The sequence below is a fragment of the Leuciscus leuciscus genome (genome assembly GCF_965113295.1).
Source record: "Leuciscus leuciscus genome assembly, chromosome: 16".
In the NCBI taxonomy this organism is placed as follows: Eukaryota; Metazoa; Chordata; class Actinopteri; order Cypriniformes; family Leuciscidae; genus Leuciscus; species Leuciscus leuciscus.
The window spans coordinates 20,480,715-20,495,808 of NC_138740.1; the positions used below are offsets into that span (position 1 = coordinate 20,480,715).

The 15,094-nt window shown below is 38.8% G+C and overlaps 2 protein-coding genes across 2 annotated transcripts; both read right to left on the reverse strand.

The window, feature by feature from the left end:
* Positions 1–285: 285 nt before the first annotated feature.
* Positions 286–10,549, reverse strand: sart1 (spliceosome associated factor 1, recruiter of U4/U6.U5 tri-snRNP). The gene is made up of 20 exons (XM_082142081.1): positions 10,041–10,549; positions 9,502–9,556; positions 9,280–9,335; positions 6,669–6,795; positions 6,452–6,557; positions 6,271–6,348; positions 4,853–4,952; positions 4,549–4,691; positions 3,716–3,922; positions 3,528–3,631; positions 3,293–3,447; positions 3,039–3,163; positions 1,929–2,093; positions 1,733–1,843; positions 1,557–1,644; positions 1,379–1,469; positions 1,150–1,285; positions 978–1,067; positions 610–731; positions 286–529 (listed from the first exon to the last, which is right to left on the reverse strand). The coding sequence occupies exons 1-20, from the start codon at positions 10,300–10,302 to the stop codon at positions 511–513; spliced, it is 2,340 nt and encodes a 779-aa protein (XP_081998207.1). The 5' UTR covers positions 10,303–10,549; the 3' UTR covers positions 286–510.
* Positions 10,550–11,694: 1,145 nt separating this feature from the next.
* LOC309477301 (N-acetyllactosaminide beta-1,3-N-acetylglucosaminyltransferase 2) lies at positions 11,695–14,785 on the reverse strand. The gene is made up of 2 exons (XM_082140508.1): positions 14,491–14,785; positions 11,695–13,832 (listed from the first exon to the last, which is right to left on the reverse strand). Exon 2 carries the CDS (start codon positions 13,827–13,829, stop codon positions 12,504–12,506), a length of 1,326 nt encoding a protein of 441 aa, XP_081996634.1. The 5' UTR covers positions 13,830–13,832; positions 14,491–14,785; the 3' UTR covers positions 11,695–12,503.
* Between the last annotated feature and the right edge of the window lie 309 nt (positions 14,786–15,094).

Below are 15,094 nucleotides of genomic sequence, written 5' to 3' on the forward strand. Positions count from 1 at the left end.
CATTGTAATTTCATTGTTAAAATACCTGCATATAATTACATATATAATTAATTTCTGTAATTACATCTATAATTAGACTGTTGAGCCTTCCCTTACACCTTAACCCACCCTTAAACCAAACCACACCACCAAACCGGTCCTTAACCTTACCCGTTTCACACATTAATAGAAGCACAAGTGTTTTAAAATACAACATGGACACAATAAGTACATTGTACTTTTTTTTTTTTACAAACTCTACAAAACAAACAAAAATGCTTGTAATAATACATGAATAATATTAGATCAGTTTAAATCGCAACAGTTTTTAATGAAGAAAAAATAAAAGTGTTCTACAGGAAATTGTCTGAATCACGAAATTAATCAAGGGATTTAAATTCACACACAGGACAATGTCTGTATATACATCACTAGTTGCGACTTTATTCATTTAAGAGACGGCTAAAACGAGTACATTTTCTTTGAGAAATCTTCTGTGAAAGGCCTGTTCTAAGGTTCCAGAATCTAAATTTACTTTGTTATGGTGTTCCTGTGAAAAGAGGGAGATAAAAACCAATTAATAACCAGAATATAGATAGAATGGAATAGAAATGGTGAATGAATACGTACGCATTCATGCTCTTCCCACTGCCACTCAGCACAATGTAAGGAGTTTTCTGGGACTTCTGCTTTTCCTGCAGAAGAGCGACGGTTCCCAGAGGAGTGTCACTGCTGCTCATCTTCTTCAGCAGCTGCAGAAACAATGGGGGAAAAAAAACCTTTAATAGTTTGACAAGACAGATGGTGGTATATACACACCAAAAAAGACCCACATCACGACAAACGACAATCTAATCAATTCCCGATGGACAAGTCCTGCCCTCCATTTTTTTGGTTCATCACAATAGGGAAGAAAAGACTAATTTCAACTTCCATTTAATGCCGAGTTTAATGGTGCTGCATGTTCTAATATGCTTGGCGATGTTAAGAAAACATACCGCCTCTTCCTCAAGCTTTTTCATTCTCCGTTCCGTCTTCATCTTGCCAGAACCCTTCCCGTGGAAGCGATGGGACAGCTGTCTGAAAGCCTGGAGGACGACACATGAAGCTGAGCACTCGTAGCAGTGATATCTAATAACGTGATCGGTGAAGAACCACACGTGCACAAACCTCTTTAGGGGTCAGCTTGCGACCAGATTCATCAACATATTCAATCTTGACATCAGGCTTATAGTGATCCTTTTCCTTAAAATCCTGAGTGAAGCCTCTGTATTCCTCCCTCCTGCTGTACTTGTCATCAATATTCCTGCAGTAGAATGAAAAGGAAATAGGATTGGCTTTTTTTCTTTTCTTTTTTTTAATAAGAACCACTGGGGAAAGTATTTCTACATCTACTCACATCTTGTCTTCGATGCAGTAGTTATCGTTTGCCAGAACTGGTTTTGGGTTTTTGACACGAGCCACCTTCAGCATCTGTGTGTCCAACAGCCCTGAAAGAGTTAAATAAATATACATTTTTAATAAATCAGACATTATAACCCATTCTAATTCAAAATCAGATTTGGCTCATCTCTCACCTTTGTTTTTGCACAGAAGCAGAGCAGCAGAGAGACCAGAGTTTACAATGGGCTCTTCATCCAGAATAGTTGTGGATGCCGTTGAGAACTATAATAGAAAACAGAAAAGATCATGTTAAAGAAAAGGTTCCACATTCCAACAGAATTGCAGTCGATGAGGTGGGCGGAAGACTCACATCTGCCTGGACTTTCTCCTCGTCCAGGTTGACAGTGCTCCAGCCCACGTTGTCATCCATATCAGAGTCTGACTGTCCACCTCCTTCTTTCTCAACATCCTTTTCAAAGTCCTGTGTGACCCAAACAAATCAAAATCATCAAGACCTGCAGGTGAAGAAACATATCACAAGAGGGAAGTGTTGGGATGGTTTGTACCATAATATCCTCTTGGTCCTCTCGGTTGCCTGACAGCCCGTAGGTTGGGATGTCTCCAAGAGTACGACAAAATTCGGAGGTGGCATTGAAGACAATGTTGTTCCTTTTGTCTGGGTCATTTTCGTCATCTTCTGCCATCTCCATTTGCTTCATGTGCTCAGCCACCTGAAAACATCACGTACAAAAGAAACAGCTGAATAAATGTTTTATTGTTAATTATTCAAAATACATATCTAAAAAAAGTAGTATTTAGTTACATTTAACGTTTGCAATTTCACTGACTTGATTCAATTGGGGGGGGGGGGGGGGGGGTGTTCAACAGGGAATTGCATGGAAAAAAGCAATTCCCTTTTTAAAGTCAGTTCACTTTTAAAGATGGATCAACAGTCAAAGATTTCACAATGGGTGAAACCCTGTAAAACTGATGCGGCTAAATGGTAGCGAATAAAGCGCCAGATTTACTAACAGCTTGCATCAGCGCAAACCCTCTTTTGGTGTTAAAAAAACTACTGTCAGGATTTACTAAAGACAAAGATAAAATCTTATTGCATATGCATTTGTAGGAGTTTCCCTTTCAGATGCCAAATTTATGGAAGGAGAGTATTTAAATTAATCATGCAAGGTGATTTACTAAGGATCGCACTAGTCAATTTACTGGTATTTGCGCCATTATTTAACGCCCAAAAAAGCATGTCCTTAACCAGATGCTAATTTGCGTTGCTCTTGGTAGATTGCGTTGGTCATTGTGGAAATGATCCGGCTGCATCTGTGTTCTTTCATTTGAGTGCCGTCAGTAGATCACACGCAGAATTTTCCACTCCCATCGGTGCTTTTATGGGTTTGCACTCTCACGCTAATTTGCTGTTTAGTAAATCTGGCCCCAAGTGTGTGTCGTGCAGGTCAGCTGTGAGAATCTGCCACTGATTCAACGATATCTGTTAGATGGGAGGTGTGCTGCAAAAGTGCATGTTTTATAACTCAACCACTGCCATAAAAAAAAAAAAAACATGGCCTTGGGGTTGTAAAAACCGACTCGTCTGAATAATTAATAAAAATGTGGATTTTTATCTGCATTGCAGAAGAATTGCTTCAGAAGTGAATAGTGCTGACCCTCTCTCCTGAGTCTTTGAGCATCTGTTTTTGCCTGAGTTTCCTCTGTTTCTCAAGTTGTTTCTGGAGCTCCTGCTCAGCTTCATCCTCTTCAAATGCAGTAGGCTCTGGAGAGACAAAGTCCTCTGGGAAAGACAAGGAGAAAGAGTGAGTGCAGAGAATACTGATGCAATTCATTTGAATTTCAAAGGGAAGCCCCACAGACAGAAAAAGAGGTCTTCAGAAAACGAAAAATCATTAAAAAGTTCTGTTACCTTCATCACTAATGTCCATGTCAGCCATTCTAATGTCATCCGACTGTTGGAGGACATCCCTGGGCTTGCTGCTGGTTTCCAAAGCAACATATCCAGGCTCTGCCCCCTCCCCCTCCTCCTCCTCCTCATCTTGCCTTCTACCTCGACCTCGAGACCTGAGTGCCAGAACCGGTTTTAGGTTGAAATAACAGTGGTGTCGCTGTAGTATTCAACAGCAAGCAAGTGAAGGCTTTACCTGGAGCCAAAATCTGTGCTTCGAGTGTCGTCAATCAAGAGGTCACCAGCCCTCTCCTTCTTTCTGATTTTCTTGACTTTGCGTTTGGTCTTCTTAAAGCCAACCTGATGTGACACACGGCAGAACAATCAGTCATCGAATGACATCAAACTTAAAACCGAGTGCACTTAAACAAACGTCTTTCTCACCATTTCCTGTGGAGTGTAGTATTCAGTGGCGAGGCTGAGAGAGGGCATGTCCAGAGACTGGGCCTGATTGTGCAGGTTTTCTCTGATGGCCTGCAGCTCTCGCTCTCTCTCACCCCCGACAAAACCTCCAGAACACAGCCTGAAACTCTTCTTCTTCTCCCCCTCGATCTCCTCGTCGTACTTGGACAGCACAGACTTTGGCTTGAACTGGAAAGAATTAAAAGAAGACATAAGAATGTTACGTTTAAGAAAGACAGAAGCACACAGTGCTATCAGCCAATATCAGTAGTATTTTAATAGTGGAGATTTTTTTTGCTCATTGCCTCAACTATTACATTATAATGTTGTGATGCCAAATTTCAGGCAAACTGTTCAGGCAGTGTGATGTCAAGTGCTAATGTGTTACCAGGTGAGATTCTTTAAGGGTGCTTTCACACTTGGTTTGATTGCCCGGTCCGGAACAGAGTTCGATTGCTTGATTTTTTTTTGAGAACCTTTGTTTTTGTTTCCAAAGCATCAGCACATAATGGCACTTGCGTCTATCTGTCGCGAATGTAACGCAAAAATTGTTTTAGTACGATTGTATTTGTTTCAGCAGGGTACCGTACTAGAGCTCACATGAAGCGTACCAGACCACCCTTTTTATGCGACCTCTGGTATGGATCACGGGTGCGCAATTGAGTTTGGACAACAGCGTTCACATCATCCAAACAACCAAACTCTGACGTCAATCAAACCCGGCTGAGCACAAAAAGTGCTAGTGAGAAAGCATCCAAAATATATTTTAATGCATCTAGCGAATTTGAAATTTCAAAGTTAAAAGGCGATCTTACAACGAGCATGTCATCCACACTCTCCTCTTCTTCATAAGGTTTATAATCTGGCTTCTTTTTCTTCAGCTCCACATTTTTCTCTGCTTTCTCTTTGTCCACCAGACCCACATTCACCAGCACGTCCTCCTTCTCTTCCAGAACACCTGTGAAAGTCACCCACACAGAGAAACCGTGAGTGTGCCTGCAGGAGTGTGTGTGTAGGTGCAGGAGTGTGTGTGTAGGTGCTGTCAGTGATTTAGCAGATGCTTATTCATCTACAGCAACAGAACATTTCCCCACCCTCACCATCATCATGTTAGCTTACCTTTGTCTTGTAGAGTTAAGACAACCGTTTCTCCCTCTCTGAAAGAGTCCATCTTGTGTTGAACCTTGAGCCCTTTGAGATGGCGTGAGCCGTATGAGTCCTGGTTAAGAAAACAGCTAGACTGAATTAATACATAAATGGATATGCAATACTAATTGTATGTATGTATGTATGCATGTATGTGTGTGTGTGTATATATATATATATATATATATATATATATATATATATATATATATATATATATATATATATACACATACACACATATATATATAAATAAATAAAAGAAACCTTTTCTTAAACAACAGTTACATGATCAAAGCTAGTTCCTCTCACTGCTGATTAAGGTCCCAGATGACTTAAAATTATTTAAAATAAGACTAAATAAATATTATAGTAAACTAAAACAGTTAAACATCAAGATATTTCTTATTTTAATATACCCTCTCAACAAACATCACATTTATTTAAGAGACCAGGATTGCCACTATCTTGGAAAACTTGTATTTGAGGATTTCTAAACGTGGAAAAGTCACGTACACTAATACAATCTTAAGTAATGAAAATTAATGAGTATGATAATTTTCTAGTTATGCCAATCTCTGATATATTTTATTGGGTAGAAACCAATTGAAGCTTCTGGAATGATCTAGAATTACATTTATTTTATATAATATTTATATAATATTATATGACATTAAAGGGATACTTCACCGATTAGCATTAAGCTTTGTATCAGTAGAAACCCGGTAGTATTTTCGAATGACCATGCTTCCCTCCCTCATTTCCCCCTGAGACGAGAGATTTCTGGATTGTGTGTCTGGAAAAAAACTCTGATGACGCAAAAATCGTCATTTTGCGTCATCTGAGGCTTTTTTGGCCAGATGCTAGAGACTACAGCCAGTAGTAGGAGCTCGTTCCGCATGTTTTCAACCCGCCCATAGGGGGTGGGATCTCACGATAAAATGGCGTCTTTTCAGTTTCGAGTCAACTAGTAGCCTAGTTGTATCATTTCTTCCGATACTGCCCTCTGTAACCGGTAGGCGTGGCTTGGGAGTGGCCTCGAAGGGCAGCGAAGCAAGTGCATTCTGGGAGTTGTCGTCTTTCATCCACATGAGCCAAAAATAAATTATGGTTTTTCTCAGTCTACCAGCTTCTAAAATAATTTCACATTTCTAATACATAAATGACCCAATTTAAATACACATTCATCTTTCCAGCGGTGAAATATCCCTTTAATAACCAGCAAGTCTGAAAATGAGTAGATTTTTCATTATAGCAGAAGTACCAGAAATATTTTAGGTTGCCTTTAAAATGTTGTCTTGGGACACTTGGGAGTTGAGAAAAGGTTGAGAACAGCTGAATAAAAGTCTGACTGGGGTAGACAGCAAGAAAGTATCAATAAGCTCACACACCCTCTTTTCCTGTGCAAACTCCTGCTCGACCAGATTGCTCACACCGAACTCTTCATCCATCTCCTCTAGGAGCTTGGCCTGTTAAGAGAGGGATTACACAGAAGACAAAATAAAAACACAGGTAAAGGAAAAGCGAGACAAAGCTAGCCATCTGGTTGTCTCCACAACGGCCTATTCTCACCCTCTTCTCCGCCAACTCCTTCTCCTTGGCCAGTTTGCGACTCCTCTCTACCCAGGCTGCTGTGTCGTCCAGCCATGGTTCCTCATCCCCAAGCGCCTTCACCTTCCTGAAAACAACACAACAAACAGACGGATGTTAGTACAATTTAGCCTTTGATTTAGTTTGAATAACATATTGAAAGTTTTATTATCCATTGCAGGTGGGAACAATATCCTACCCCAGTTTCTTATTGAGCAGACGCTTCTCTTTGAGAGCAGCAAGTTTCTCTCTAATCTCGGCCTGCTGTTTGATATGGACAGGATTAATGGTCTCAGCCACGAGGGGCTCCTCCTTGGTTCCAGTCTCTGAGGAACCAGCAAAATAAGATTACATTCAAAGCAATGCATACAATAAAGCAAATACGAACACTAACATTCTACAGTTTGGGTCAAAAAGATCTGTTATGTTTTTGAAATTCTCTTTGTGCCCAAGGCTGCATTTATTTGATGAAAAAAAAAACAAAAAAAAACAACAAAAACAGTAATATTATGAAATACTATTACAACTTAAAATAACTTTTTTCTATTTTAATATATAAAAAAAATTCATTTGTTCCTGTGATTACAAAGCAGAGTTGTCAGCATCTTTACTCCAGTCTTCAGTGTCACATGATCCTTCAGAAATCATTCTGATATGCTTATTTGCAACTCAGGAAACATTCGCCAAAGGAGTTGACAAAACGATGTTTCGATGAATCTCTTATTTGCATCATGTTGGAACTGTTAGTTCTGATGAAAGCATTCGTGAGAGTAAAAAAATCAAGTTGTATTGACGAGATCAACGGCTACAATGCTCATGGCTGCAATCTTTCATGCGACGAGAGTAGATCTAAATATAATGCTATAATCAACGGCCAATTAGTTCATCTCAACAGCTGTAATAGTAAAAACAGTAAAAGCTCGATCATTTTTCCGGCCGCGATAATTTCCATTTGCATGCTTGTTTGTTTTCCTCGTCTCTCTCTCTCTACCAAAGAGACTGGATGACAACTCTCGGTTCCTTAGCGTAGGAGGAGTGAACCCTCTTGTCAGTTTTTAAGCTCGCATGAGGTGGTTTTTCAGGCAATTCGAAAAAGAAATATTTAGCAAAACTGCAATGGAAACCGTTTTTGCGCATTTACAGTCACCTGACTTAGAAAGCACGGTGTGTTTGGACAGAATACGAGACAGAGTTCTTTATTAAATTCATAAAATACAAAAGAATTACAGGAATACTGGATTCTAAAACTCAAAGAAATGCCACAATCAAGACCTCGGAGCAGAAATGAGTGAGAAACACCTCATATGTGCCGCAGTAGCCTATAAGGGTCTTTCCTGGCCATTAATGCTTGGATAACACACTTAAAGGCCTCCGTCTCTTTCCATTAATAATAATAAGAATGTCTAGTGCGGTGGCTGTGATATATATAAACCTACTAACGTCCGTTGCCATGATTTTTGGAATGACTTATCGCGAGGGGAAAAAATTACGTTTTAGTCGCATAACATCGGTTAATGGAAACGGCGTCATTTCGCAAAAGTTTTTTAGCGATATTTAGAAAAAGAAAATCACAAAAGTTTTGCGCAAATCTGTAATAGAAACGCTAAAAGCGGTAACACAACAAACATTCATGCACCTAAAACACAATCATCCATTTGTTTGTTTGTTTACAAAGGTCCTAACTGGCAGTTTTGCCTGTTATGGAATGTATCACTATTTATGTCTGAGCCTAATGTTTAATATTTTTTGAAGTGCAATTTTGTTTACATCCATTTTATTTATTGTTTTTGGTATTTATTCAAGTGCATTTTTTTGTTAAAGGGTTAGTTCACCCAAAAATGAAAATTCTGTCAGTAATTACTCACCCTCATGTTGTTCCAATCCCGTAAGACCTTCGTTCATCTTCGGAACACAAATTAAGATATTTTTGATTAAATCTGAGAGCTATCTCACTCCTCCATAGGCTTTTAAGTGATTGAAACTTGCTGGCCCAGAAAAGTTATTAAAGACATCGTTAATATAGTCCAAGTGACTACAGTGGCTCAATCTTAAGTTTATCAAGCGACGAGAATACTTTTGTGCGCAAAAAACAAACAAAAATAACGACGATATTCCACTATTCATTTCCTTCTCTCTGGGCCTTGAGTTAGTTCACGTAGTGTTTAAGCGTAGCGCGTCTGTGTTGTACGTCACACACATGACAAGCGTCGACCAATAGTGAGCCTACGTGGTGACGTGCAACACAGACACGCAGCGCAAAAACACTACGTAAACTAACTCGAGGCCCAGAGAGAAGGAAATGAATAGTGGAATAAAGTCGTTATTTTTGTTGTTTTTTTGCTCACAAAAAGTATTCTCGTCGCTTGATAAACTTAAGATTGAGCCACTGTAGTCACTTGGACTATATTAACGATGTCTTTAATAACTTTTCTGGGCCAGCAAGTTTCAATCCCTTAAAAGCCTATGGAGGAGTGATCCAGCTCTTAGATTTCATCAAAACTATCTTAATTTGTGTTCCGAAGATGAACGAAGGTCTTACGGGGTTGGAACAACATGAGGGTGAGTAATTACTGACAGAATTTTCATTTTTGGGTGAACTAACCCTTTAACAAAGACTGAGAGTCCATTGCTTTTATTGTTTTTGATTGTTTTGTTCATTTATTGTGGATATTTAAAATGTTTTCCGTTTTCAGTGTTAAATAGTCTTTAGAAATAAAAGTTTATTGATCTTTAAAATCTTCCTGTCCCCAAAATTTAAACAGTAGTGTATAAAACAGCAGTTTGATGTAACATGACCATCAAATTCTTACCTTTCTTGTTTTCATTGAGATCAAGGGGTTTTAAACCTAGTTTGGCCCTCAGTTTACTGCAAAACAAAGAGTAATAGTATTTATTAATATATATATATATATATATATATATATATATATATATATATATATATATATATATATATATATATACAGCATACATGTATTTTAATTAATTATACATTCCCCTCTCATAATTACAAATGACAGTATACTACATACTTGGTCTCTTCAATGCTGAGCGAAGCATCACCACCAGCAGATTTGGGACCTGGCTCTGCAACACAAAATGTTGACGTACATGAATACAGTACAATGTCAAGGCCTTAAAGATTATTGCATGCCATAGGCCTAAATGTAGTAGGACAAAGAAATGTATGGGCTACCAAGGTGAATTTTATTAAGAAATGAGGATAAGATGAAGGCTGGTTTCCCAGACTGAAATGCATGTTTGAGCTGTTTTAACTGAAAGCAACTTGCACCGACATATCTTTAAATGTCACTTCCATTGTTTAGTCTCAAGAAGCACATAAGTAATGTTTTTTTTCTAAGGCACGTTTATAAATCTACTTAAATGTCCTAATTGAACAAAAGGCCTTACCCTGGCTTAATCTAAGCCCTGTCTGTGAAACCGGGCCTATAACTATAAGGCTCAAACATGCCGTCTACATTTTGATTTTGATGACAGTGTAGCAGACACAGTTTTACTGTAGTAATTATGGTAGTTTGTCAGAAACTACGGTGTGGACAGGACGACTGACCGCTGTTGTCCTCGAAAGCAGGATCAAGCTTCTCTTTCTTGACTCGTGGCTCTGCACTGCTCTTCTCTCCTTTACCGCTTCTGTCTCTCTCTGCTCCCCGGCTGCTCCTCTCTCTGGATCGGGATCTCTTTCTCTTCTCTCGCTCTCGGTCCTTTTCCTTCTCCTTGTCTCGATCCTTGTGACGGTGTTTCTTGTGCTCACGGTGCCGATCCTCGGGATCCCGGTCTTTCTCCTTTTCTTTGTGTTTCTTTGATGAACCCATGTCGGTTCTGTTTACGGACTAAATGTGCTTTATGCGTTTCTCTAATGAACTTTAGTCGATAATAATACGGCAAAGAGGTAACTATTTACCTAATATCAACAGTACAAAGACATCGCAGTAACAGGTCCAGATTCTATTATCGGGGTTTTAACGCATTATTTCGCATTTATTTTTGTTGAAAAATGTAAACACCAAACAAACACGACTATCACTACCGCAATAATGTAATCGTTTGATGAACGCTGTGCTGCTCTGACAACTTCCGGGTTAAATGGACTAAGAGGGTGTTGCAGCGCCACCTACTAGTATGGAAGCTGTTGGTCTGTACAACGCAGTCTTGTAGTATTCCACACTTTTGAGTTTCTTCGGTAAAAAAAAAAAAGAATAATATAATGAGAAATAACTATATACAATAACTTTTTTGTAGCATGTAGGCTAAACCTAATAACTCGCAAAATGCTAAATTAATAATTGGCTTTTAAACCGTTCAATAAAGTCAAATAGGCTAGGCTATTTGTAAAATACTATGAAGACTATACTATAAAATGTTTTCAATTTATTAATGGTAGATATATGAGCTTGAAGAGAAAGATTTTTAGTTCAGCACTATTCACAATACATTTTCTAAAGCATTTTTAAATAGTAGCCTACCTCACACCCTTATTGAGGTGAGGAGAAACTCCACACAAAAATACAAATTATTCTTGAAAGAATGGAGAGATGAACACAGAAATAGGCCTATATAATTTGTATGCAAAGAATTCTAATAAATTCTAAATTATATATATGTCTATCTATCTATCTTTCTGTCTGTCTATCAGTGCTGTCAAGTTTATGTAATATATGTGTATACATGTGTGAATTCTAATAAATTCAAAATGATATATGTGTCTGTCTGTCTATCTATCTGTCAAATCAATTAATTGCAATTAGTCAATTCTAAAATAAAAGTTTGTTTATATAATATATGTGTTATACATATAAATACACACACACAAACAATATATATATATATTTATATATAGAATTTCTTTGGTGAAAAAACAACAACAGTTTAACTAATAGAGGTTAACATCTTTTACTTCAATGTCTGTCTTTACTTGAGTAAGAATATACAAGCTTCTTTTGGCATTATTACTAACAAACATTTGGAGGATGAAGGTGACTTTCTGATCAAGCAAAAATGAAGAGGGCCATTTCCACTATTAAAAATAAACATAAATTGACAGTGAGCCATTCAAGGCAAATGAAAACACAGAGATTATAATAATAAATGAAACAAACAATGAAATTCTGAGATCAAAAAATGCTCTTAACCATTCAATTACATGAATCGGATCAATGCACAAACATTTAAAGTATACTTTATTATTAAAGTAGGCCTAAATTCTATGACCAATCAAACAAATAATACATTGCTCATTATTAATTATTGTCATTAATTATTTCCCATTATTATGTTTTGTTGTTGTAATTCAGTATGCCTCCAACAACACCAGGCTATAATTGGGCCCACAAGGCCTAAACCATATGACAATGTCTGTAGGGTGTTCAGGCATCCAGATCATTTTGCCTCTCCAAAATGGAGTCCAGATACTCCATTTCCACATTGGCAATTCTTGCAAAACAAAGCAAAATGACATATATTATGAAAAACTCAAACAGAGCAAAAAATATAGATAACGAGTGTAAAAAAATTGTCTAAAAACGTTCTAAACAAACCTCTGAAACATTTCAAATAAAATAGTAAAGCAGTTCCATAGCTTTTTAATTAAATACAAAGCGGAATTATGTTCATGACAGTTTTTGATTTGCTCCATTATGAGATCCTAATTGGGCCACAAACTTCTAATCTTAAAAATAAAAAAATAACAAGAGACTCCTTAATTGTCCACTATATTCATTCTTATTCCCATAAAACAAGAGCCGTTCCACAAGAACCTTCTCTTGTGAAGTCAGCCATTGTGACTTCCAATGCCATTTTTTAGCTTGTCTGCTGTCTTGCCATCCTAATTTGACCTTCTCATAATGACCACTGCACACACAGCCCAACATCAGAGAAAAACAAGGGCCTTTTTATGCAAATTAACACACCCAATTGAAAATACCTTGTGGTGAAAACGAAAATAACTCTGAAGTCTGGGTCCCAGCTGCATCATTTACCTTCATTTGAATTCATGAACAAGCTGCCCTGCTTTACACTAGCACTCCTGTGGAGGAACCAGCAGCTCTTTCCACAGAGTTATCATTTCTTTTGGGGTGCGTTTATGCACTAGGAGAACATTATGATATGCACACGGCTTTTCCCGCAGATCCTCTGGAAGGTCGAAGGTGAGGAAACCCGAATGATGAGTGGGGGATACGCCGAGCCTGTGAAGGCACATTCCTAAGTAAACATCGTCAATGGGAAACAAGCTGACCCAACGTGAGACCTCCTGCAGACGCATGGCCAAAGCACCAGAGTAAACCACCCCTCCACCTCCTGCATACGCGGGATATGTTCCCTTATAGAAGCTTTCGGGTATATAATATTTAGTAAAAGGCTGCCGATTGGGCCAGGCATTGGCAATAACATCCCCTACAATGAAATCGTCCCATCCTTTCGTTTTATTTTGAAGTGTTTTTTGTACTCTAACATGGTCTAAGTAGTCCAGCAGAGCCTTAGTCCTAACGAACACATCATCATCTCCCTTGAAAATGAAATGGACATGAGGACAGTGTTGTGAAAACCAGTCCCAGAAGAGGACATCCTTCAGGGTGAGGTTGAAGAAAGTGTCTTTGAAATCCCACTGCAGGATGTCCTTATGGGTGCTGCTCTCCAACTTCAATAGGGCACTCAGGTCCGGATGAGGCCCTGTATCTGTGTCCTGCCTCGCAAGCAAGAAGACAGTGCGTATGAACCAGCCTCTTCCTCTGCCGTCCCCTTGGATCCGGCCGCTCCTTCCCCATGTCTCTCGTATGGCCTGTCTGTTCTCAAAGTTTCCAACTTGTGACTTAATCGCCATCAGAAGGAACAGCGTTTCAGAGTCCTGCCCGAAAAACAGGTTAGGTTGATCCACAAGGATAGCATAACGCCTACAGTGCATGGACAGGACAAAATCCTTCATTTGTTCAGGAAGGGTGTTAAAATCGGGCAGGTGAGACGCCCAAGTCTTGTCTTGTTCACAAGCACCAGTTTTTCCCATATCTTGGGGTTGTATTGCATCAAGGCTTGGACATTTGTACCTTGTGCAGTTACCTCTCAATATGGGGTTGTGTTCTCTGTCCCAAATGTGCTGGAGGCGGTTCCACAGTGCCCCGTCCTCTAGTCTGAGATTCCAGAAGGGCTGAACTGGATGGGATGCAAGAGCTCCCGAGTTTACAGAGGCTCCGGTGGCAATGAAATGGAGGGGCAGCTGCGGTAGAGGAGGGGAGTAGGAGACGGCCACAAATACGGACACCATGATGTAGATCAACAGGTGACTTACCATCACACAAGGTAAGAGACACAGACATAGGATCTTTCCATTACACCTGGAGCGTGCCATGGACTGGAAGAGAATGGAAAACATTGAGAAGTAGTGTAAATGGATATTTAATACACCCCATCAAATTTCAGTGAATTACAGATGAGAAAGCTCTGACAGGCCAAGCTGTTTTTATTAGAGCAAAATACTAGCGCTTCTGCCACTAGGAGGAAGTCTCTGAAGAAATCCATCTCCATGGTTTTTTCCTCGTGAGACTCGTTATGTGCGCCTGACTAGGCAACATCCATAGCATCCTACCGCCCACGATATTTATATCATGTACTTTAAGACCACAACATTTACTCTGCATATGGAAAGCCTTGCTTACAGCACTATTTAATTTATCTTCCCTTGGGCAACTGAAGTACACTAATCTGGGATGGCAAAAAAAAATCCATTTTTTTCCATGTTTTCTTTTTCTTTTCTTTTACCAGGAAAATATTTCTACAGGGAAAACTATTTCCCACAACATTTGGGATTTCATAATATTTCAGACATACTTGTATGTATGAGTGTATGATAAATGTACTCAATGCATTAGTAATAATACATAACATTAATTAAATTTAAAAAACACATTTTATACCTTTTTAGCTGAAGTGACAACTGTGAGATAACTGAAAGATAATTTATTATCTTACAAAAATCCTCTGTAATACTGTAGAGAAGTCATTCACAATACCTTCAGATTAGAGGTTCAGTTTCTCTGATGGTTGTAGTAAACGTCTGTCAGTTATCTAGAATTTTCTCCCCATGCAGTTCCCATTCTTTCTTGACAGGTCCTCAGAGGTCCCCGGTGTCTTTCCATGCTGGTTGTGTATAGCGTCAGGAATGTGTAAATATTAAATTGGCCTTTTCTTGTGCAAACATTATATCCTGGTTCTGGTGGTGGGGTGTTGAAATTAAACCATAGAGTAGGATTGCCTCTCAATGTCTTCACAGGTGCAGATACTAAATGACAACATTTGCATGTCACAGATGATTTGAGGTGGCAGATAAGCCACACCCACCAATGTTACATGTAAAGCCTTTTTGCATAATCCCTGCTTTATACCCACAGGCCTTCTGAAATTTGTAAAACGCCTGGACTGAGATATTACCTGTCAGTTTCAGCAGAAATGTTGAGCTTACAATGTGTTCTTGCTTGATCAGTGATGCTTCCTATAGTCTACACCTAAAAAAAAAAAGTGTTGCTGGGCAGCATGTTTGTTGACTCCAGGGAGCTTTAGTGAAACGTGCCTTGAATCACAAAGACTGAATTCTTCCTTATCGGAGATATTCAAATG

Excerpts from the sequence above, each read along its gene's own strand:
- sart1 (XM_082142081.1), bottom strand. The coding sequence starts at position 10,302 with ATGGGTTCATCAAAGAAACACAAAGAAAAGGAGAAAGACCGGGATCCC. Across the intron at positions 9,336-9,501 it reads CTCAGCATTGAAGAGACCAA|TAAACTGAGGGCCAAACTAG; the intron begins GTATGTAGTATA and ends TTTGTTTTGCAG. Across the intron at positions 1,645-1,732 it reads AGGAGAAAGTCCAGGCAGAT|TTCTCAACGGCATCCACAAC; the intron begins GTGAGTCTTCCG and ends TTTCTATTATAG.
- LOC309477301 (XM_082140508.1), bottom strand. The coding sequence starts at position 13,829 with ATGGCACGCTCCAGGTGTAATGGAAAGATCCTATGTCTGTGTCTCTTA.